Here is a 26,031-nt window from a genome sequence, read left to right as displayed (position 1 = left end):
GTAACTATGTACTTTATACAAAACAAACTTTTGGAAACTAAACAGGCAGTTTGAAATACAATATAGATGAACAAATATAAGATTTGCCAAATCCGTTTGCACAAAACACACATTTTAGGTCTGGGAAAATGTCTATATGCTGGGGATATATAGCAAAATTTTACTTCAACTCTTGCCCCCCTGTTGCCACCAGTAAAATTACTAAACTTTTTGCAGTAATTTTGTGCAAAATTTGTTGATTTTGTCCCCTTGAAATTCACTTTGTCCCTCAATGCCCCCCCCCAGAAAAAAAAAAAATCCTGGCGCCGCCACTGCATTGAAACATGATATGATGAAAGGGAGTCAAGACTTACCTTATTTTTTGGTATCATACATGTGATTCTTTAGATTTTGGATTTCCATTGCAATCTTTATATCCTGGTTTCCGAGATAACGGGACAATATTTCCAACAGATCCACTACTAGGCCTTCCTAAAGGTATCCCATCTTCAGTTGTTGGTGATGTCTCAATTGTTGGTGATGCCACAGGTATGTATTCCTGGCTGCGACTTTTTTGCAGAGAAGATTGCTTTGCCAAGACAGGTGCTTTGGAGCGTCTTTGGTACATAGAATGGCGTTCTGGACGCTTTAGCAAAGGCTTCAGATTCTTTTCAACATGTGGTTCTTGTTCTTGTTCTTGTTTTTTAATCTCTTGTAAAGCACGAAGGATAATTTCTTTGAATCTCTCGAGATCATCTTTATTGGGTTCGTTATTCTCTGTTTTGCTGCCCTCTATGGCTTCCTTGAGTCTTTTTTTTTTTGCTCCTTAATTCTCATTGCTTCATAAATCTCACATGCGGATTGCTTAGGAGTTTCAGGCACCGGATACATTGAATCAAATTTTGAATAGTCTATGTTATATTGTTTGTCATGTTCACTATAAAGTGCAATGACGGAGCTTGCAAATCGGTAGCCCCACTGAATTTCAGATGGTAGGTAGGAAGTACGAGCTTGGGTTGTGAGTCCAGTTTGTTCAACTACGCCCTCTAGAATAAGGACTACTTCAAAGTCTGCATCAACAAGAGTAGCTGCTGAGAGGTTATAGAGTGGACTCTTCTCATCGATGATGTGGCATATTATCAACGGCCACACAAGGAAAATGCGATCTTCGCCTGTTTCATACATGAGGTCCATATTGTGATGGTACAAGGGTATAAACTCACCTTCACTTGTGACTCTAGGTTTAATAGCATACGCCCTCACATGCGCTTCAAATAAGTGACTGTTACGGATGTCCCCTACACGGAACATTAAGCAGAGTTTACCGTCTCGCATTGCAATCACAGCTTTTTCGCTGAATTTCAATGTTGCGGCTCGTTTCTTTGGCCTAGCAATCTTTGCAAAGAGGCACCCTATCATGATTGCATCAATGAGGCAGCTTATTACTGATTGGATGACCACAAGGAGGACGGCATGAGGGCAGGCTTCCGTAACGCTACGAAAACCATAACCAATTGTTGTTTGGGTTTCAACTGAGAACAGAAAGGCACCAGTGAAAGTTTCCATGTTGTAAACGCATGGCTCAAATTGATTCGATGTTATATTTCTGCGAATTTTCTCCGAAAGTCCAATATCTCCATGCAAAAAAGCTATACCATACCAAACGATTCCAAATAAAAACCAACTCAAAACATAGGCCAATGTAAAAATGCTTAAATTATACCTCCAACGAAGATCCACCATTGTTGTGAAGGCATCTGCGATAAACCTAAACCCACGAAATTTAACATGGGTGTGAACCACTTTACAATCACCTTCTTTGTCGACTAATCTCTGTATCTGTTTCCGTTTTTTAAGCCTCCTGCGGAGTCTGTAGGAGCGTACCGAAGCGGCACGCTCATGGTGGTTCGGTATTGTTGTATTATCATTGCTACTATATGCACTTTCCGAACATTCACTATCTAAGCTTCCTCTCCGAGATGGTGGCTTAATAGTTGCCATCTCGGGTTTGTAAACGCCATCATCCGCCATGGCTGAATATTTCAGTACTGTAATCTTGTCTATCATCCAGAAATGAATGTCTTACTAACTATAAAGGTTCAGTGGTTCTGCCCTAGAACTGCTTGAGAGGAAAGCGTGACACAATAATGGCTTCCCTATAGCTGCTGTAGCCTTCCAATTGATATTCACCTGTTGAAGAAACAAGAGAGTCAACCAATATCATTAATAATGTATTTATAATCTGTTCATAGCATACAAATGATATTATGCATATACCGTACTGACGCGAGTATAGTCCCACCTTCGAGTAAAGTCCCACCCCAAATTTTCAAAAATTTCAGAAATTAAAAAAAAAAAAAATTTTTTTGGTAAGTTATTTATTTTTTCGGCTTTGGAGTGTCCCAGGAGTGAACTAGACCTAAATGCTAGGATCATTCATGGTTGACCTAAAAAAAAAAAAAAAAAAATTTCAAGATATTTTGTATTTAATATGAAAATTGATACTTGGTATTCATGTCATAATCTATTAATGATTTCAAAATGCATTCAAATTCAATGCATTTTGAAATCATTAATAGACTATGACATGAATACAAATTATCAATTTTCATATTAAAAATACAAAATATCTTGAAATTTTTTTTTTTTTTTTTTTTTTAGGTCAACCATGAATGATCCTAACATTTAGGTCTAGGTCAGGGACACTACAAAACCGAAAAAATAAAAAACTTTAAAAAAAACTCGAAATTCGTATAGTCCCACCCCCCAATTTTGAAAAATGTTCACCCAAAAACGGGGTGGGACTATACTCGCGTCAGTACGGTATATCTCAGGGGGGGCCGGCCAAGATTGGCTGAATTTTGACGTTGTCATTGGTTTTACACGTAAACACAAAAATGTCTCAAATTATTCCAAAACTGTACGTATGTTATTAAGCACTATTTTATCAGTCTAAATCCGCTGAGGTTCGCCAGTGAACCTCATTGTAAGTACTGTTTTTTGAATGTTTTGTATGAATAACGCACGGTATGTTTATGATATATACCTAAAATTTCCCCCATTGTGTATCACGGTTCGCGTGGTCTAATGGTAATGGGTCCCGGTGCATAGGGTCCCGAGATCGAGTCCCGCTCACTCCCGGCTATAATTTTTTTTTTTCTTCACATTTATTTTGAATCCAAAAATATTTATTTTTATGTGAAAATTTATACATTCACTGAGAAATATATTTTGTGCATTTTTTTTCTGTAACGGGGCCAATAGAGCTAAAAACACAACTCAGCACGGGCGTCCAATGTTCAGGCAGTGTTGCCGTCATATTGTCTGTTTTGTTTACGATATTGGCTGTTGCCACAGTGAATAATGTAGTCCACCATCGTCTGGTATATCTAATTTATACTCATAATATCAATATCATGTAAAAATAAGAAATATTAAGCATCTGTATGAATGGCTGGGCAGGAGCACTTGCCCTTTATGACTGTAAAAACAATGCAAAATCAACTTAAATCTGTCTGCAGGACTTTCATCTTCTATCATTTCTATTTCCATTGTTGATAATTAGTGTACAAAACATCTCATATTCACCATTCTCACAACTGTCCCAAATGTAGTGACTGTTAGCGGGGTATAAATGAAGAGATTTCATATTTCTAGTCCAATAAATCATGAACACTTTCGACATTTCAGAGTACTGATTTATTGGACTTGAAATAAGAAATCTCTTCATTTATGTTTCAACAACAGTCCTGATGAAAATGTTCAGTAATGTTAGCGGAGTGATTTATCAATTTTGAACCTTTTGGGAAATTTTACCTTCCACACTGGTTCAATCTGTCCCATTGCATAACAAAAGGTTTGTACATTTGTAACATATTGTGTAGCATTTCTATTGCTAGAGACTTCCGGATTTTCTGACACTGTGTCAAAGTGGAGAATATGTCTTCAGGATTCAACAATTAGGCCACCTTAATTAAATCCAGAGTCTCAAAGCTTGTGAAAAATTGAAAACCTAATGCGAAATGGCTTTTTTATGCATATAATTTTTTTTATTGTTATTTTATGTATCAGTTCAGGCTTTGGGACAAGTATTATGTGCAGAAAGTATCCAATGTCTGTTGCAAATAAAGTCACTGTTACAAACTAATTCTTCTCTGTGTTGAAAACTTCAAAACTTGTTGAACACGTGAAATCAAATTAGGAATTGAATTTTAATTTTCTCCTTTAAAAAAAAGTCTTGATTTTCAAAGAGGACTATGTGCACTATTTTGAATGATAAGACTCATAACATCATGGATTAATGGATGCAGTGGGCACAGTACCTGTAGTTTGCACATTGCATAAATGTGCGACTGACATGCGCTTATACCAGGCCTAAAATACATTGTATTTTGGGGGCTACTTTTGAAAAAAAATTATCCAGGGTAACTTTTGGGGATACTTTCAGATTTCAGGGGCCACCCATAAGCAATGAAAAACCCTGTTACCAGCCCAACCAACCCTGATTTTAAGAAATGGGGGGGGGGGGGGATTTCATGTGTGAAAAAAAGCGACCAACCGACCAAACCTTCTTGAAAGGTCCGTCTGCCCGTAGAACAGGGTGGGGTGTTTTTAGTTGCCTATTTTTTTTAATTTCAAAGTTCAAAATAGGATGTAGATTGTTTTATACATGAATCGTAAGTAACTTTTGCATGTACACAATTCTTTATGTGATTGTGAGTGCATTGCATGGTAAAATCACACTTGTTTTAAGGCATGGAAGAAAGAGATAAGATTCTTTAAATTGTCAATAATATCTCTCACATTCACATGCATTTTATTTTGTATGAGTACATTATGTGAACATTGGAGTTTGCCCATGGTCATACTAGACCTTTTGCATTTTAATTAGTTATTTTTCAATTTCCATTGCCAAATGTTGCTGTTTACATATCCAGTTACCAGTTATATGGAAGTTTGAAGAAAATCCATTCTCTAAAATGGATATATGTGATGCGATCAAGCAAAAATACTCGGAACTCAGAAATAAAGGAACAAAGGAACTAATTTCCTTTTGTTTCCTTTTGTTTTGGAAACTCTTGCTCACATCTTTGGAACTGGTTGTTCAATTTCAATGGAGTTTTCTACAAAATCCAGCTTTGTAATTTGCTTTTACTATTCTAGATAAGAAACTGAAAATTTAATCATTTCTGAGTTCTGACTGATGTTGCTTAATCGCATATGTATACAGTTGGCAATCAATGGAAACTGAAAAACAGTTACGGTACTTGTCAAATGTAAATGATTATCCCTTGTCTTATTTTGTAATTTCAATGTGCTCTATATTTTCATTAATTTCTTGTATTATTAAGCCATATTGTAACATTTCCATAAAATAGATTTGTATTTCTTTTTTTATAAAATGTTAGCTGTTACTGTCAGATATGTTCACTTTTAATTTTGAGCCGAACAACTGCAGGTACATGTAATGCAAAAAAAATGCCGCCAATGTGTGTCACTCTGTCGGTTATGCTATGGCACGCAGCGTTCGAAATAGGGCCAGTCAGCCGGCCATTTGCCTGTAACTTTTTGGCCTGGCCGGTAACTTTTCTGACATCTGGCATCTAGTTGCCGACCCAGCTGGCCGGTAACTTTTTAAGGTCAAGCCCGGCTGGCCTGTAACTTTTTGAGGCATATTTCGAACACTGATGGCACGGTCCTCTGATGTGTACGTACGCAATGTACGTACATGTACTGTATTATGAACATCTAGCGTATATGTTTGACTTGTTATTTCTGTCGTAATAATTAAACAACGGTTCCTGCATTTTATTCAAAATCTCGGATTTGGACAAAACTACAGCACCTAAAGTCTTGCTTTTTGCCGGGGATTTTTGCAGGGTATGTTAGTTTTATAATGTACAAACTGTACATTACAATTGTGTCCAAAAACAGAATTTAAAAAAAATTTGAGGGCATCCTCCTCTGCAAATGATATGGCTTTAAATATATTTTGTATTACTAAATTGCAAATAATTCAAATAAATATTAGTATGATGTAGCTTTCGAACATGCCAGACAAGGCGCAATGCAATGAAATGCATCTTGTAAATATAGGGCTATTGGTAAAATTCTCCTTTTGTAATATACTTGTGAATCTGGATTTGCTTGATAGTACTTCGTGGGAAACAGACTGAATAAACTATCAAATGATGTGTAATTGTGTATTACCACACTTGAAATGACCCATTGTATGATTAAGCTCAAGTTGCTGTCTTGCTGATTTGGTTTAGTATTGACCATCACAATGGATTTAACTGCATTAGGAATAGGAAGTAAAAACCTCACTCATCTACGTGTAAAACATGACGCATGCTTATTGCTTGCTCTTTGGGAATAAAATTTAGCTTGAATTTCAAGAACTGGCAAGACTCAGATTTCGGTAACTTGTTGAACAAAACTGATAGATATTGTGTCAAATGAATTATTGTTTTACTTGGATAGCGAAGATTTCAAGTTTTTTTGCGGGACTCGAGAGCACATCAGATATATCGAATTGCATTTTGAATACGAGGAATGTCCTTTTGATATCAAATAATTGGATTTGTTAAAATTAGCAAAATATAATACAAATTTTAAATATAATACCGTACAAAATTAAAAATGGGCCAATATTGGGGGTCAAAATGGACTTGATAGAGGTTTTCTCTTCCTACAGATTTGGTGTATAAAGCTCCTGCTTGGTACCATACTAAGTCTAAGACGGGCTTGTATTCAGTAAGTAAATATTATATAACACAAAACAAAGATAACCCATAGGCATGAATATAAAACCAGCACACTATTGAATTGTAAGTCTATATTTGTGTAGTTAGTTTGTGGACAATCAAATTATTTTTCCCAGCTTCAAATTGAAATATTTTTGTTGTGTGCCTTTGATATCAAATCTACAGGGAGGAAATTAAGAAAACATTTGATCATGGAAGGTCAATGCTAAATTCAATTTCATGGAAGAACTCTCGGCTCCTTAAATTAATCAATAGAGAATTCCAACCTAATTATTGACTGTCTGACTCAATTTTGTACATTAAAGGAGGATTTCGTGATCCTAGCATCCTCTTTTATGACATTTTTCAGTAGATATCCACGAAAAAAGCTTATTTCCAAAATTTCAGTTGATTCCGATTTTATGCTTATGAGTTATGCATGATTATGTGTATTACACTGCTGTGACTGCTCCATAGACAATATGTTGTAATTTCGTTCTGGTGCACCAGAACTAAATTCAAATTTGGCGATATATTTGCTAAACAAATTAATCTGCAAGAAATATTTGGTACATAAACATTATGTAGCCAGAGGTATCCAGTGGTGTAAAAATCTCAACTTTTTTGGGAAAAGTGGGGGATGAGGCTGTGGATCACGAAATGCCCCTTTAATGAAAAGACACATTATGCAAATTGGTAAATCTGGTTTTAAAGTTTTGATTAAAACATAGACACAATCAGATAAAAATTGATTTTCATCATATTTCAAGTACTGAAATTTGTTTTTCAAGCACAATGTGCAACTTAGCATTTATTCCTCCAGAATCTCATAAGGACCAAGATTCCAAGAAATACAAGACCCTTTTAATGCACATGTTCCACTATAGATAGTAGTGGCTAAGGAAATCCCCAGTGTAAATTGTAGTTTCTTTAAAACAGACATTGTTTTTCACAGACAGACAGACCCAGAATGTATCGAATTTACATACGTTGTAGTCGCATACTCAATGGCATGATGAGTCATTGTGAGAGGCCAGACTGGAATGAGACTCACGACTCCCTGTACCATCATGTACACATTGTATGACGTTATAATTATGTGCATCGGTTTTTCTATACATGTATACATGTATACATGTTTAGTTGTTTGTTTGTGTATTTATGGGTGTTCCTTCTTTCATCTTTGAGCCATGACTTTGGGTAGGGGAAAATTATTTCATGGGAGGGGCCCTCAAGATTGCACTGCATACCGGCTTATCCCTCATAAACAGGGTTGGTTCAAAATTACATAAAATAAATATTGTGTGCTTTGTCCAAGAATAAAACAAACATTTAAAAAATTATCTAAAAAAAATTAAACATTTACAATCAAATTTTCAAAAAGCAAAATTTAAACAAGCAAATAAAAAAATAAGACATTTTTAAAACAATTGTAAATTTAAAAAAATAAAAAGCACGTAGATCAAGTGCATAAATAAATCGCCCCGTCAGTGCAATATACTGGGTAGTCACATTTTAAAACCATTTTGATCATTTTCAGGACATTTGTGTGTGTGTGTTTCAATGTGTTTTATTGTTTTTAAACTTTTGATTACAGTATTTAATTTATGATTTAATTGCTTGTAAAGTAGTTTGAAATAATTATTTTTTGCATATATTTTAATAATCCATTAATAAGTCAATTTCTTTCAAAAGGGCATCCAACAATATCGCACTTGAAATATTCAGTAGTAAACGTTAGAAAAATTGAATTGGATTTTCAGCCAACAGAAGGACCTTCAGAAACACAATTAAGAAGCAAGAATAAATTGGAAAATTGTATATTAAATTTTGTGAGTTGCCTTTAAAAATTGTAATATCTTTGCCAGTTGGTAATAAAGCTGATATGAAAAATCAATGTGAATCAATTATACGGCAGGTTGGCTATGCAATAACAACAGCAATCTATGCCAGAAATGTCAGTTTATTATCAATATGGAAACACATGTATCCACATGCAGTAACAAATGTGGCTAAAATAGCTTTGGTATCATTACTGAAATCTGCCAATGAATATTCATGTGAAATGATCATACAAACAATGTAAATTTAAATAAGGTGAATATTATTATTTTATGCAGATCTAGATGTCCATGTCAAATCTCAAAATCCGCTAAATATTTTTTTAGTGGGTTCTGAACATCCAATGGTAAAATCACCGTACATGTGTTTCCTGCCATTACCATTCACACCTTGTACTGAACCATTCTAAAGTTTATAAAACCACAACAGCTTGGGCCATTGTTAGAGAAGAGCTAGTTGCATACAAATATAGGATTCTCATATCACACACACTATTTGTAACCTATAGTTGTGATTATTCTATACTTTTAATTAATATGTTTAAGTATATTTGACTTCCACAGCATCAAATTTGTACATACATAATTTCTCTTCCACAAATTGTTAGTTTTCACTGTCAACAATAATTTTTAGCTGAACAAATGATTCCCCCCAAAGCCATTTAATTCCAGCGACTAGCGCCTACACTTATTTTTTGCATTGTTTACATAATTGCCTACATATGTACATGGCTCAAAATAAGCTAAGGTGTCATAAAAGTGTAACACACAATTATTTTTCCAGCTCTTTTCTTTTGGTCTCCAACCAGGTTTAAATTATAGTATGCACATATATTGTTCATAATACACTAAAAGAAAGATAAGTTACAGACCATTTATTTCACAAATTTAATTTTCTAGCCCTTGCGTACGTTATATTTGACAGACACAATTTTGATGATTTTCTGCAATCAAATAAGTATTACATAAGGTATTTTGTGGTTATTTAGGTGTAGGACCTACAGCAACTGATTTTGGAAAAAAATGTGTCCAAATATTACAATAAGGAGGATAAATTGTTATAAATAAAATATGTGTGTCTGTCAAGCCATAACATAAGCAAGATGTCTGTCAAATGTAACATACAGAATAATAATTTGGCAAAAACAGTAGCTCAAGATGGGAAATTGAATAAAGATCACATGCAGTTTATAAATCACATGTTTTAAAACACTTTTATAAACTCTAAACTATCATCATAATGTGAACATCAAGTGATTTTTAATTTTTTTAAACGTATTGCGTAGGCCCCCCCTATGTTACTTTTGACAGACACATACAAATCTTATGTATGTTACTTGCGTACAAATGTTTGACAGACAACACTTAACAATGGATTGTGTCATCAAAAAGCTTCTCCTCACAAAGTGATAGTGCCACAAAGCTAGGTGGAGCTAAATGCTATGTCATGTAGCATAATTAGCTGTATCACCCTAGTTTAGCAGGAATTACAGCACCGTCTTGCGTATGTTACTATTTGACAGACATTTCAAGAAAAAATTTTAAATTGTTATATGTTCAAAAAAAGATGGCAGCCACTTACAAATTGATTATAATATGGAGAAATGAAGTTATTTACAATAGATTTACCCTTTAGTTTATGCTTCAAGTCTTTGTTTATAAAAAACTGAGGGACTTCAAAATCAATCAAAAGTTTGACAGACAATAGTAACATACGCAAGGCAAACTTTTAAATCCTTTTTTTGATCTGTTAACTTATAATTCACAATGCCTCTTTCTGTTTTTTTGATTGGTTTACTGCACCAATTTGGAAAACAGGTCACATGAATTTCTATAAGGATCCATAAAAAAATTTAAAAGCTGTTGAAAAAAGGCGTCTCTTGGCATGTTACAAATAAAAGTGTAAAAATAGGCATTTTTACAGCTATTTTTTATTTTTTTTATTATTTAGAGTGAAAGGATATTTTACTTAAATTGTGTATGCTATGTCTTTACTACCTAAACTTGCCACTAAACTAGCAAATATTCCATTTCTATAATTATTATTTAAAAAAAAAGATGTCAAAATATATGGCTATAATATGACACCTTAGCATATTTTGAGCCACATGTATATATAAAATGGACCAAAATATTCCTCCATCATCTACATTTGTACAGTGTGCCATAGAGCGTCCTGTAACTCAGTATCCAATAATGTCCTAATTATAATGATAAATGAAGATACTGAGTTACAGTTACAGGAACTAGTTTCAAACGAATCCTTTCAAACCATCATCCAGATTTGGGCAGTTACAAGTTCCAGTAACTGTAACTCGTCATACCTAGAGTTACAGTGCACTCTATTGATATCTATTCCACAAATAAGAAACATCACAATATGTGGGCTCATTTTGGGCTCTAAGGATGTAGCTGGACAGTTTGGGCATGCACTGATGATTTTAATCCCATTGTACCAGGGTTTGGGCATGCGTGGATGATTTTAATCCCACTGTACTACTACTAGTATAAGTATACTCACAAAGTTGAGGTAATTAGTCTACACTGATCTCATCTTTTGGGTGGGTTCAAAATTCCCTGAGTTAGCAAAACCGGCAATCTTCATGGGAGTAATTTACTTAGTGCAAAAGTGGTCAAACTATTGCTCTGCAAAATGTCTTGATTTTCATGATTTGGATTTATCATATTGAGCAGCATTCTACTTGTGATGTTTCTACACTGTGTAGAGAGGGTCTACATGTACAATGTACAGCATCTCTGAGGTCCGTAGATGTCATTATGTTTATGATAAAGACTGAAGTCTTGCTGGCAGGATTAGGGCCGTTACTAATATCGCAGTTTGCTTGTTGTGAAGTCACTAAGTGGGCGCTTTTAGGGGCAGGCCTTTTTGGTGTTGGGTGCTATAAAAGTGCATTGTTGTTGTTGTTGTTGTTATGGGCACAAGGCAGGAATGAATATGGTACATTTACATTCAGAATTTGAAAAACATTGAGGGCATCCTCTGCAGGATATGTTACAATATTTATTGCTTTAAAAAGGAAACAGAAACACAACCATGGATGCCTGAGTGACAACAGTAGGGCCCCCTACTACATTACCGGTAACAGATACAGCAGCCACATGCATAATAAAATGGCTTAGTTTGAGTGTGATACAAGAATATAGGCCTACTGTAGTTCACCACGTAAACTTGTATGGCTCAAAATTCGGACCGCTCGCCATTAAGTTTACTGTCATTGCGTATTTTGAAACGGTTGACGTTTCAATGGTCCCCGATTCCTGGTCAATTATTTTAGCTGTGCATGTGCATGACGCTTGTGGGAACCAGCCAAACCTCGGGATAAAAAAACGATCGCCGATAACGATGTGATGTGGGCACAGGGATTAAATTTGGCAGAATTTGACTTTTCTAGGCAAGTTGACAAAACTTTGTGTGCGTAAAATGATAAAAGACAGTCGTAAGTAAGTATATGTGCATAACTTAGGTGTTTTGATGTTTTGAGAGACTGTGAGGGATCCCAAACAACGGGTGACAGAGCCTATTCATGACTGTGTAATATTCCTTCAGCACTCTGCAGTATGGTCTTAGCCTTATACGTTGGACAGATAAAGGTTTATTCAGATTTCCTTTTACAAATTAAGCGTACTGCTAGCCGTCCAGTGCGTATTATTTGCACAAGGTCCAATGCACATGCTTGATGTCGCGCACGTATGATACGCGATGGTTAAGCTGTCAAAGGAAATCTGAATAGAACTTTAGTATCAGTTTGTGAATGAGGACAACGTAGAAGTTCCTTGTACTAGCCCTACTGCATGAAAACACTGACTGAGCCCAAGGCGAAGCAGAGTTCGGTATTTTTATGACAAATACAGTATTTATCACACGAAAACAATCCTCCCAATATTAGGTCCATGAAAATCAATTCCAAGTTTAATTCCGAGTCCGATTTAAAGCAAAATGGAAATAAATGGAGACTGTTTTGCTTCCAAGTTATGAATTTATGACAAACAAAAATATGTTTCCAATTGCTAAAACTGGTGAAAACACTGATACTTTGAAAATATTAATGAATTATTTTGGCATTTTTGGAAATTTGATGCGGGTATTTTTGGTTTCCAAAAAGTGACGCGGGCGGGGACTGTAAACTTGGAATCAACTTTCACGCACCTTATACTAGTATATGAAGCTATTTTTCTAAGTGCCAAAGAAAACGGTACCAAAATAAACATGTTGGTGTCATTTGGAGACTATCAGTTTTTTTTAGTGTACAAATGTATGTGTATGGTAATTTGGTATTGTAAGGCCAAATAAAAAAATAAACATGTTTCACGTCCCCTCCCCTCAACATCGCTCGCATGCTGAGCGGACGTGCCTCTCGGGTGCTCTCAATATTTCATTGCATTTTCTTTGCTTTTCATCATCAGAAATCTTGTATCTTGGTTCAATACTAGTTTCCAGTGGATGTTTTCTCCATCAGACCTTATGTGTCAAATTCTGCTGTGATATTTCCGTTTTTTTCTTGGCTTTTAAACCTGGATGTTTTTTTTTTTTTTTTTCACCATTTTGGAGCCTGAGGAATTCGGAAGCCTGTTGTGTGATTTACGTGTGCACTACTGTGGCAACGGAAAGTTATCAAGTGATACACACAGGGAAACCAGGTCAAGTCACGCAAGTAGAAAAACTGATCTGCTTACTGCCATCCATATACAATCCTCACATAATCTTATTATATATATGTTGAACTGTAAATTTACCAGTTTCTCAGTGATTATGCTCAAATAATCTCCACTTTACTTGACTTTTAAAAATTTTGCCGCCTTACGCTCACATGGTCAAAATGGCGGCTTAAACATTCATTTTGTTGTGTATGCATACAGGTGTCACCAAACTATTCTATTTATACCATCACATCATGAGTTGTAATGCATTATAACCATTTATTTTCTGTACCCTACTTGGTATTATTTGATTTAATGAGTTAATACCAAGTGGTTCATGAACTCAGCCAACTTTAACTTCTCACCAAGGACCATTGTAGGAGTCATTTATAAAACTCCTTGGTTTAGTTACTTTAGTACGCATACTGGTGTGTTGAAATTTTTCATGTATCTTGTTACCCATCACTAGAATATTGCATCATGGAGCTCACTTTAAAGTGTGCTCTTTACTTAGTGATTTTTATGTACTTTGTGAGACGGTGTGAAACGTCGTTTGTACCTGAAAATCAAAATGACACGAGCAAACCAAGCTTCCAAAAAGATGAGATGGAAAGCTATCCCTATCTTGCCATTGCTCGACCCCCTTGGAAATTCCTTAGCGTCGCATATTTAGTCAAGCACAAACCAAATTGCTTTCTCAGAAATGGCCTGCTCCAAAATCAGAGTGAAAGTGCCTCCCCCAAACAGCTCATTTTTCTTGTGCTATTCTTAAGCGGCCAAGTTGAGTTGAATCCCGGTCCGCAAAGTGTCACTCAATATCCATGTGGGGTATGTATTAAGGAAGTTAGAGATGAGCATAAAGGGATTTTCTGTGACAAATGCTCTATTTGGTACCATACAGAATGCACAGGAATGTCAGAGTACATGTATAATACTTACTGTAAAAACTCAAACCTATCTTGGATCTGCCTTAACTGCGGCTTTCCAAATGTATCCACTGGTATCTTTGATAGCACACTGTTAAGTACCTCAAATTCTTTTGAGCTACTTGAAGACGACATATCAAATGTCGGCAACATCTCTCAAAATGAGATTCCGCTCAATCCAACCCAAACCTCAACTCCCGACAAAAATAAAGAGAACTCAAACAAGAGAGACCATAAAACAAAAAAGAAAACCAAACGCCTAAAAGCCATGATAATAAACTGTGATGGCCTACATTGGGAGAAAAGAAAAACGCCTTCCATGCCACAGTAAATGAACTCAAACCTGATATAATAATTGGATGCGAATCCAAATTGGACCCCACTATGCCAACATACTCAATATTCCCAGACACGCACAATACTATGCGTAAAGATAGGAACCAACATGGAGGAGGTGTATTTCTTGCAACCCATGAAAACCTCCTAGCAAATGATCAAATTGACTTTGACACATCATGTGAGATTGCCTGGTCTACATTACAAATTTCAGGTGCTGGCTCTCTCCACATTGGTAGTTTTACCGCCCCCAAATGCGGGTCTGAGCCATTTGATCTGCTCAAGACAGTGTAAATAAAGTCCTAAATTCACACAAACAAAAGAAAAACTCAGACAACATAATACTCTATGGCGATTTCAATCTCCCTGATATGGATTGGAAAAATGTTATAGTCAAACCTGAGAGTAAACAAAAGAGTCTTCACAATAAAGCCTTGGATATTTTTGGGGACATGGGACTCATTCAGCTTGTGACTGTCGTCACCAGACCAGTGTCCCAAAATACCTTGGACCTTATCTTCACCAATAACCCAAACATCATATCAAATATAAAAACTCATTCTGGGATCTGTGACCATGATATTGTCACTTGTGACATTGATCTGTCACCAAAGTCCAAGCGTAAACCACCTAGAAAAATCTATCACTACCAAAAGGCTGATACAGATTCTCTGAAGAAATCACTTGAGAAAGAAACAGCCGATTTCTTCAAAAACCTACCAGACAGAAATTCTGTTGAGACAAATTGGTGCAACTTCAAGGAAATAGTACACACACATATGGAGAAATTTATCCCACATAAAATGTCCAAAACAAAGCATTCCTACCCATGGATCAATCAATACATCATCAGACAGATGAGAAGAAGAGATAGTCTTTACCACAAGGCTAAAAGAGCTGATCAACCACGCAAATCAAAAAATCTGGAGTGCGATAAAAAGCAGCGAAACCTTGTTACAAAGCTTCTTAGAGAAAGCCATGAGTCGTATAAGCTCAATGTACTGGGCCCAAGCCTTGACACAAATCCAAAGCGTTTTTGGTCCTATGTTCGCTCTCTAAGAAAAGAATCTCTTGGTATACCACCTCTCACTACTGAAAACAAAACCCACACCACTGATAAGGATATTGCTGAAGCACTAAATGATCAATTCACATCTGTGTTTACAAAGGAAAATGTAGAACTCATACCTGATAAAGGAGTATCACCATACAATGCTATATCTGACCTTGTTGTTGATTTGGATGGAGTCATAAAGCAATTACAACAACTGAATGGAAATAAAGCAGGAGGACCTGACAATATCCCAGCTAAGTTTCTTCAAATTTACGCTTGTGAGTTGGCTCCAATGCTGCGCTTCATCTTCCAGCAATCATATGATTCTAGCTCTCTGCCTTCTGACTGGAAAAAGGCTTTGGTCAGTGGTGTTTTTAAAAAGGCTCAAAGTCATCTCCGCAAACTATAGACCTATTAGTCTCACCTGCATTACATGTAAAATCATGGAACATATAATACTCTCTCATACAGCAAAACATCTAGCTAAAAATAAGATCATCATTGATGAGCAACATGGATTCCGTGAAAAATTATCTTGTGAGACCCAATTAATTCAAGCAACCCAGGATTGGTCCGAGGTTCTAAATCGTGGTGGTCAAACAGATGTACTACTCTTAGACTTTAGCAAGGCTTTTGATAAAGTCCCTCACCAGCGCTTGTCTACAAAACTCAGTCATTATGGCATACGAGGTAAAACCCTTGGATAAGATCCAAGACCTCCAGTCTGGGAGAGAACAGAGCGTAGTTGTCAACGGTACGCAATCCCGATGGAGTCCAGTCCTGTCCGAGTCCCCAGGGCTCGGTCCTAGGACCCACCTTGTTTTTAATATACATAAACGACATTGTGACTGATGTGAAATGTACCCTACGCTTATTCGCTGACGATTCAATTTTATACACGGAGGTTAAAAACAGAGCCGACCAAATCAAACTTCAAGATGACCTTCACAGAGTTTTCAAGTAGGCCGAAAAATGGCAAATGTCCTTCAACGCCAGCAAATGTCAAAAACTCACAATTACCCGCAAGACCAAACCTCACACTTTCACATACAAAGTCGACAACCATCATATTGAATCCACCGCAAACCACAAATACTTGGGAGTAAACATCAGTAGTAACTTGGACTGGAAACAACACATTCAAAACATCACCTCCAGTGCTCGGAGTACCCTAGCCGTCCTTAGAAGAAATATTTCATCCTGCCCGCCTGATGTCAAATCACGGGCCTACCAAGCCTTAGTTCGTCCAAAACTCGAATACTCTTCAGCTGCTTGGAACCCCCACCAACAAGATCAGGTGAACAGGATTGAAGCTATTCAGAGGCAAGCGGCGAGATTCGTCAGTAACAACTATGAAAGAACAGCCAGCGCCACTGATATGCTAAAAATCCTGGAGTGGGAATCCTCGCCACACGGAGGCTGCTCAACCAGTGCTCGATGTTCTACAAGATCCATTTTAGCCTGGTGAACATACCATTTCCATCTTGTGTCATACCAGCTACCCGTCAAGGAAGAGCAAACAATATCTTGAGCTACAATAACATCCAATCCCGTGTGAACACGCATACAAGTATTCATTTTTGTTTCGGACCATACCCATCTGGAACCGCTCTACCAACAACAGTGGTTCAAGCATCCTCTATAAAGCAGTTTCAGACGCTGGCCCTTCCAGTGCTGAGGGAGATGCAACCCACCCCACCCACCAGAAGCTGTAGGCAGCCATGGTTTTTACTTGCACCAATGTAATTTTTGAGCACCCGAGGCACTTCTGCACAGCACATTCTCCAAGGACAAGCGTCAGCTTACTTATGGAGTATTCATCTCAAGACTCAAGACTCCCGCTTCCTTTTTTGAGGTTTCCTCAAATATATTTTTATTTTTTGAAATTCAGTTAATAATATAACTTTTCAAAAAATATGTCTAGGAAGTTGAGATGCATTCTATAGCCTTGTTAAGATACAAAAAACACTTTAGGAAGGTTGTGTGATCATTAGAGGGGGTGTAACTCTCAGAACAACAAATAAAAAAGGGCCTCCTCCTTTTTCCAGGCATTATTGTATACGCTAAAACAGCTCTAAGTATGGGTATTTACACCAATTTTGCAATAAAAAATAGAAAATAAAAAGCCCCCTCTTCCTCCTTTTTATCGAAAACCCGGACGTGAAACATGTTTTATTTTTTACTTGGCCTAATCATTTTTCATGAATAAACAACAAACTGCATGATTCTAATTAATTGCACCTGCTTTGCCTTTTTGGTCTTTCTGCATGCCACGTAACCATGATGAATTGCGCATCACTTTTTAATGCAAAATGTGCGCGCCCGTTCAGTATCCGAAAGACTTGCACAGTATTAATAATTATTACTGTGCAGTATATACAAATTAAATAAGCTTTGATTATTATTTTTTTACATGGATAATCCTGGCCTTGGCTGCTGTGTGTTTTGTTTTCCACTAAATGATTTTGTTAACAATTTCACGTTACAACTTGTGGTTGCCTTGAAGTCGTGTGAGTCATCAGAACTTGACTGAGAGGACAAAGCCGGCATGCAGAATCCTCTCGATGATGTTGTGTGCATGAATTAACTCAATAAGCTTAAAATAAATACAAAATCGGGGAAGCTACCTTACTGTACTACAACAAGTTTTATACTTACTTCCGTGTAACGCTAGAATCAGCATGTTGTAAGAAAGCGACGTTTAATCTTATCCTCACTGTCAATAATCCTAAAATATGAGAGAAATCCTTCCCAACGTGTTCATCTGATACCACATTGACTTACTACTAATTCAGTTTTTGACCCGGCGGCTTATTGAACCAGTGAAGTGCTGTGTTGCGCTGAATATGTATACGTCAATGGGCAGTGCACATAATTTCGCGGGAGAGGTCGTAGACACCATTCATTCTCCACGTTGAAATTAGTGCATCGGGGGAACCGTATTGGATTAATGGGCCAAGAGGTTCTGCCAAATTATGTAAATATCTAATTTAAAATAAATGTTCACTAGCATTTGGAGTATTTGGAAAAATAAAAAGTATACATATTATCATAATATTGATTGAATAAATGCTTTTATTCGCACAAAAAAGATAATTCATAACGTTTTATTCCCGACCAGCACCTATATGTACGTGTGACCCCGGTGTGGTCGTAAAGTTTTTGATTCTTCCACTTTGTACTAGGTAAGAATTAAAATATGGGGAGTAAATGGCCGACAGAAAATGGAGAACACTTTATTGTAGAAAACATATTCTACATAAATTCAAATCCATATAATCTAAATGTAGTTCTTTTGATCTCAGTAGACATTTCAGTTTTGAAAATTGGAACACAAGAGCCTCATTAATCGAAACATGGTTTTCAATAGTTTTGTTACCCCTCCAAATAAAATACTAATAAGGTCACATATTGTGTGACCTTTGACATTCAATCAATTTGTAAACAACATTTTGGGGATTCCCTCCCTGCTGCATGACTGAAGACTGGAATCTGGATCTACCAATTTTATTTGTTTGTTTGTTCAGATCCTTCCCAAAATGGATGAAACTTTGAAGTGTGGTGACTGCACAGAGTCAACGAGGTAAATAGTTTACTGAATTTAGACACATTCAGCTGGTGTACAGCTGGTACTTCGTAGCCTACCTCTGAATGTATTGAGTGAAAGGAGGCTTCATCAATGACATGAGAATTGACATTGCATGTTCAACAGCTCAGAGAGCAGAGAAAAATTCAACAATTGGATCTTACTCTATGCAAATATTGCATAATAAAAGTACTAAAGTTGTTTTCTTTAAACTTCCGTGGTCCGGGTACGGGCTGGTGAATTGCGATCGCGTAGAAGTGACAAGGTCAAGGTCGCCTACTACGCGCCGCGCCGAAGACCAATGGGTCAGCCGGCTTGTTGTCAAGTGCATTGATCAGCCAATCAGCGTGATTGTTTATTGCTTTTGTGTTTACGCTCGTGTACGCGATACGCCCAGGCACGACCACGGAAGTTTAAAGAAAACAACTTTAGGGTGATAATGTTGATGTTCCTTTTCCTTCAAATAACTTTAAGAAACGCAGTCTTTCATACAGGGGTGCTCATCTATGGAACGATCTCTCAGCTGAAGCACAGTTGTGCGATAGATCTGCTGCGTTCAGGAGATTGCTTTACTGTAATTATGAATTGAACTTTGCCTAAATGTTTGCTTTTGGTTATTACTTTGTCAATTGTACTTGCTTTGTATGTTTAATTTATATTTTATCACTTTGTCATATATAGTTTTTATACTTGTTTTGTATTTCCATTTACTTTTAATATCCTTGATTAATGATGTAACGTAACATGTAAATTTATGTAGCAACACGGCCCCAGGGAAGACCAGCTCAAGGGCTGATCTGGGCTTTTTCGTGTATAAATAAAATTGAAATGAAAATGAAAATCACAGAAACTTATTAGGTCTTGTTCACGAGATGTCAAGTCCAAATAACAATTTTTTTTTATATTTCATATATAGTCATTGCATTGGTAGTAACTTACAGGGCGCCATATTTAGATTCGTTTCACATTTAAGCTTATTGTACCCATAGCAAGTCAACAACTTGCAACTCTGCTTTCTCTAAATTACTTGAATAACTTACACTAAATGTAGTCCAATATGTATTGTGCAGAAACTCAGGCAAACAAACTATCTGCATATGGATGTCTTCATAATCATATGGGTCTTGAAAATGGTATAATTTGATTGTTTATTCCCAACTCTTTCAAGTACCAATATTAATGTCAGTATGTTAAAGGACTAGGGAGGCATCAGTGGCGTATCGTGGCCGCTCCTTAGTTCCAGTAACTGTAACTTGGTATTTTCATTTATCATTTGGATGTTAGATACTGAGTTACAGGGCTTTCTATTGATATCTGTTCCACAAATAAACAAATTCAGGTCCGTAGATGTCATCATGTTTATGATAGAGACTGAAGTTTTACTGGCAGGACTAGGCCGCTCCTACCCCGGGGCAAAATGAAAATTTTGCCGCTCCTGCAGCAACAGCCCGAAAGGGTTGACCCAATTTTTTTCCAGCCAGGATGGTACTCAAGAATCTAAAAAGTGGGAGGGGGTATCCAAATGCATGGGCATGCTGGCAGGTATAATTGCATTGGTACTTGTAAAAAACATGTTAATTTTGTTCAAAAATAGACCAAAAGGAAGAAGCTGGCAAATTGATTATTCTGTTCAGATATTTTGAGCCCGGAGGGCAACTTGACCCCCTGCTCCGGTGCTCCCAGTAATTACGCCACTGGCCGTATTTGAAAAAGTCCAGTGTGAAAACTGCAAATTGAATTAAAAAATTGCTAAAATTTTCAAGGGGGAAACATTGTTCCGTTGCTCGGCTATCAGAATTTAGGCGATCCTGACTTTTAGACCACCCGAGCTATATAAGGTAAAAATTACAAATTTATCATGTTAAACTTTCACAACAAGGTTAAACATGTTATCAATTGTACAAACATACCTTTTATTCCATCGGACAAGCTTTATTTTGTTCCAAAATTCATGTTTTAATAGCTATTTTTGACGTAAATGAGCTGGTAACAAAACCGGTGATGCCAGCTCCGAAGTTTTCGCGTAGCACAAGCGCTTGATGTACGCTCGTTTTGACGGTAATTTACGCTAGCGTATCATTCATTTTCAAGCGCGTCTGACATCGTTTTACTGCGCGACGCAATTCAGCATTTATTCAAGATGGCGAATTTCTAGAAAAAGCGTAATGTATTTTACCCGAAATTTCCCTCATTACTCAAAACCCTGCCCTCTTTCACAATATTTTATCTTCTTGGATATCATCGGAAACATAGATTAGTAATATTAGGTAGGTCACTGTATTTTTAAAGACTTTTTAGATGATTTTTACGATGAGAAAATTGATGTTTTAAGCTTCTTTTCAAAAATTGGTCTTAGCTTGTTAAAAAACGGGTAAAAATTGTTTTTAACTTGTTGGATATTTTTGCTTAATAGTTTAAAGCTTGACTCTTTAGATGAAACTTTTAGTTTAAGCTTGTTAGAATATTAAACCTTGATGAAATAGAATATTTGAGCCCTATATAGCGCGGGTGGTCTAAAAGTCAGGATCGCCAGAATTTACAGGTACATATGCATGAAAATTTTACAATTTGATACAAAAATGGGCCAAATTTAGCTAATTTCGGTCACAAATAGACCATAAGGAGTGGAAGTTATGCACATCACAAATTTGGTCTAATTTGTCCCGGTAATTTGACCAGAAGGACCAAAACCTTTATGACCATTTTTGTCTTGCTTCAACTTGTTCAGAAAAGAGATTGTGGAGTCTGTGTAAATATGCACAGGAGTGAATGGTTACCTACCTTTTGCAGAGTACGGTAGTAGAAAAGATCCATTTGATGGTGACACTCATTCAAAATAGGAAAAGCATGGCGATATGAGACACTCAGTATGAACAGAACATGTTGTATAAACCATACACAACTTTCATGTCATTGCGATTGTTATTTTCAGTCAAATTTCAGCTACATCATAATAATATCGGGGGGTGCAGAGTGGAGTTTGAGGATACATTGGTTGGTCATATGAAATATGACCAACTCGCCCCCATACACTGCTTATCACGTGCAGATATAGGTAGTGTATGTGCTTCGTCCGTGATTCGGAAGTCACATAAAGCCGTTGGTCCCGTGTACAGGAAGAGTCAAACCCTGTGCATGTTAAGTGTCAGAGCTATTCGAAAAGAGAAGGGGGACCATCCCCGGTTCTGATATCTGCAATCAATCCTAGATTCCAGGATCGTGCATAGGTAAAAAAAAACTGTGCACGTTAAGCCCGTGCGACAATACTCAATTTGAGGTATGCACGTATATAGGAAGAAGAAGAAGAAATGTTCACCTTCAAACTTTTTGCCACAATGGCAATGTATGATTCAAATCTGTTTCACTAAGCCATATTATAACATTTCAATAAGAAATAAAATTGTATTTTTTTGGTATGAAATGTTAGTTTTCACTGTCAGGTATGTCGTCTATTAATTTGGGCCCTGAAATAGACGAGGCAATACAAAGAAAATCGCTATTAAATACCATTGCATTATATGTCGACAATGCGAGCCACTCATTCAAAATGCGAGTTGTGTCGGTTCTTTTGATATGTCATGACTGCCCGCACGCCATGTACGTACTGTGTTATGCTGTGTTATGCACATCGTGTACACATTCTACTAATATTTCCATCGTAATAATAAACCGTCTTATCAAGACGGTTTATTCAAAATCTCGGATTTTGACAAGACCACAGCACTTCAAGTCTTGATTTTTGCAGGGTATGTTAGTTTACTAAAGTACACAACAATCATATAAAAAAAGAATTTTGAAAAATATTGAGGGCATCATCCTCAGCAAATGTTATAATATGCCTTTAATGCAATAAATGCATAGAACCAGGGGGCTTGCGGCCCCGGGGGCTCAGCCCCCTCAATAATTTTGATGTGACCAGATACCAGGAAAATGGGTCAGCCCCCTCAATAATTTTGATGTGACCAGATACCAGGAAAATGGGTGTTTTTGACCTATTTTTTGCAAATTTCCTGATACCAAGGGGGGAAACCCCCTTGGACACCCCAAGGATGGGTCATCAATTTTTTTTATTTGGTCAGCCCCCCTCCCCTCTCAAATGTTAAAAATCTTCCTAGGCCAATGAAATGCTTGATAGTTATATTCAAATTATTTAAGGAAAGGATGTGGACCATTCATGATTTTCATACTCACCTACATATTCAACACACAATTTTACATAAAATCGTGTTGGTTTGGGGTTTTTTTTTCAAAATATATTATTTAGTAATTTCTTAAATACAAAGTGAATCATTTTACATACCGTACTAATAAAAGCTTCATTAGATATGGTCTAGAATGACAGAGAAAATAAACAATCTGCAAACAACTTCATTTCACTACGTATGAATATCCACTCGTAAACTTCATTTTCCTTTTGTGTACATTTTATTAGTAATATCATTTAAATACACTTCATCTGATTTTATACATCTGATAAAAAAATGAATTATTAAATATAAGCCTATACATAGTTGGCATCAAAAGGCAAACACATAAAGTTGACATGTTAATGCATGGATTAATTTGTAAGAATGACTTGATAAAGGAATGAGAGATGCAGTACAAAGTTCACACTCGCTGCTATTTATTGACTCTATGCAAACAAGTCATTATTGCTCTAGGTGTTCCATTCTGGAACCAAGTGTGGTTGACAGAAAATTGACAGATCATTCTAATTTATATCCAAAATAAAATAAAGATTATGCATAGGGGTTAATATTAGAAGAAACATGACAATAATTATAATGACACAGTCAATATTAATATTGTAGCACGGAAGGTTATGAATATCTTTACCTTCATGTATTTCTTAAGTTTTACTTCCTTGTTCTTAAAGTCTAACTAATTGATTATGTTAATCTGTTAAACATGCTAGAAGGGAAATCTCTACAAAGCAGAGATTTATCTTATCCCCTGATTAAGTGATTTATCTGATCCCCTTATTGTTATATGATGTTTGGCTAATCATGTGATTATGCAAAGTCGGATCATACATGTACCTTGTATGATAATTTATGCAGTCTTTGAGAGATGACAAGTCACCATGACGAACTATATAGCTCTAAAACTGTATAAATAGGGGTCAGAAAGCCCAGTAGTCTAAGTCTCTTGGAAAATGGGATCCTGATGGGATCACATCATGCTAAATAAATGGTATTAACACATAGAAGTAAATAAGTCAAATCTCTCTGTGTTTGATTCATACCACGGTTTCATTAGTCCGTAACTGCTAACTGAGTTTCCCCTTCTTCACGGTGTCCCGACTCGGCATATAAGCGTTATAATATAATAGTAATACTTAAATAATATTAATGATAATATTAAGCACTTACAGTTATAATGCACCATTCATACATACTCACAATATAACGACGTTTCTGATTGGATTTGCGCCCTTTTTTGCTGGTCATAAATACCGTTTATGACCAGTACCCAGGGCATAAACAAGCTGCGTCACGCAGCGTTGGAACCCAATTAACGCGATTCACGATTTGCTAGTGTTGCATACACGCGCATGTCACCGTGCCCATCACACGCGGAGCGCAAGGGATGAACGCGTTGACTCCCGGCTGTTGACCTCACAAGCTGCTTCCTGCAAGTAGGCCCACTCATTTTCTCCCAATTTTTGAAGGAAAACGGTATGAAAATGTTATTTAAACTTGTAAACCTTATTATTTTCATTTATTTATCTATATAATCCTCAGTGCTGACTTAACAGATACACAGTACAAAGAAATAAACAAAATAGTATTATAAACAGGGGACTCAACAAAATGTGCTGTTGAATCACTGATATTCAAATAACTAATATTTAAATAAACCTGAAATGAATCAAACAACAAACCAAGTTTTTGAACAAATCTAACTAAATGTGTATGAATTGCCAGAAGTCATTCTCCTTTCATGTTGTTCCTTCACTTACTCAGATTATAGTGATGCTTATTTGGAAAATGAGCAAAATTCAAATTTGAGCATACTTTTTAAACATGAGCTTAAATTTAAAATATAAAACTTTTTCATTGTTGTCCACTAGCTTATGTATCTTTTTTAGAAAACTTTTTTCTTTCTTATTTTCTTCCAGGAGAATTAGAATTGTATAATCTATATACAACAACATTCACAAATAAAAGTTACATCAGTAGTTTTCCAAACTTGGAACTTAACTAGAAATTGGTGAGTATAAAAACATAAAGCCATCAGATACTTGTTATTTTAAATACCGTACAACATTTGTTTAACTGCACTGCACTCTGATACTATCAAAGAGGGCACACTACTACTGATGTTGACACAGCAGCTAGCATGTTATACAGATGGCTTATCAATAACACAATGGGATGCTAGCTCTGCTTGAGTAGTATCAGCCAGTAAATGCTGTACCACAATTACGCAAGTCCTATTTGCCTTTTCCAGATATGGAGGACACATATGGCGCTGCACAAAATGGGTGTAAAGTCTTTTGAATTTGTCGGGTTTTACGCATATTGAAGACTGCTCTGCTATTGTGTACGCCATATCTCGAAAAGGCTAATAGCCCAAGGTGTCCGAAAGTTTGGAGCTTTTTGACGTGTTCATTGGTTCATAACACATTGACTTTCTTAAATAATTCTAAATGTGTAATGGTACCAAACAATATAGTCTCATTTAGATTCATTGGTAATCCATAGGTTTTAAAAACACAGGGGAAATTAAATTATAACAGGATTAATCTGGATTGTTGCCACTTGATTGACTAAGGTTGCTGGGTTGGTCTTCATCGTCAGATTAAAGGCTTATTCAGTGATCCCAGCGAAACTGTAAAAAAATAGTGTATAAATTTCTTAAAGTAAAGGATAAGTCATTAAAACTGTCATTAAAACTGTCT

General features: G+C 36.3%; 1 protein-coding gene across 1 annotated transcript in view; it reads right to left on the bottom strand.

Annotated features, from left to right (window-relative positions):
• LOC140156993 (ATP-sensitive inward rectifier potassium channel 12-like) overlaps positions 1 to 18,384 on the bottom strand; it is a 65,823-nt gene extending 47,439 nt beyond the window's left edge. Inside the window, exons 1-2 of the mRNA XM_072180050.1 lie at positions 18,200 to 18,384; positions 354 to 2,169 (exon numbers count right to left, since the gene is read on the bottom strand). Of these exons, the coding sequence (XP_072036151.1) occupies positions 772 to 2,046 (1,275 nt within the window). The 5' untranslated portion in view covers positions 2,047 to 2,169; positions 18,200 to 18,384 and the 3' untranslated portion in view covers positions 354 to 771. The remainder of the gene's footprint in view (positions 1 to 353; positions 2,170 to 18,199) is intronic.
• Positions 18,385 to 26,031: the final 7,647 nt, after the last annotated feature.

Source organism: Amphiura filiformis, chromosome 1, assembly GCF_039555335.1.
Source record: "Amphiura filiformis chromosome 1, Afil_fr2py, whole genome shotgun sequence".
NCBI classification, from domain to species: domain Eukaryota; kingdom Metazoa; phylum Echinodermata; class Ophiuroidea; order Amphilepidida; family Amphiuridae; genus Amphiura; species Amphiura filiformis.
This window is presented reverse-complemented; position numbering and strand designations above follow the sequence as displayed.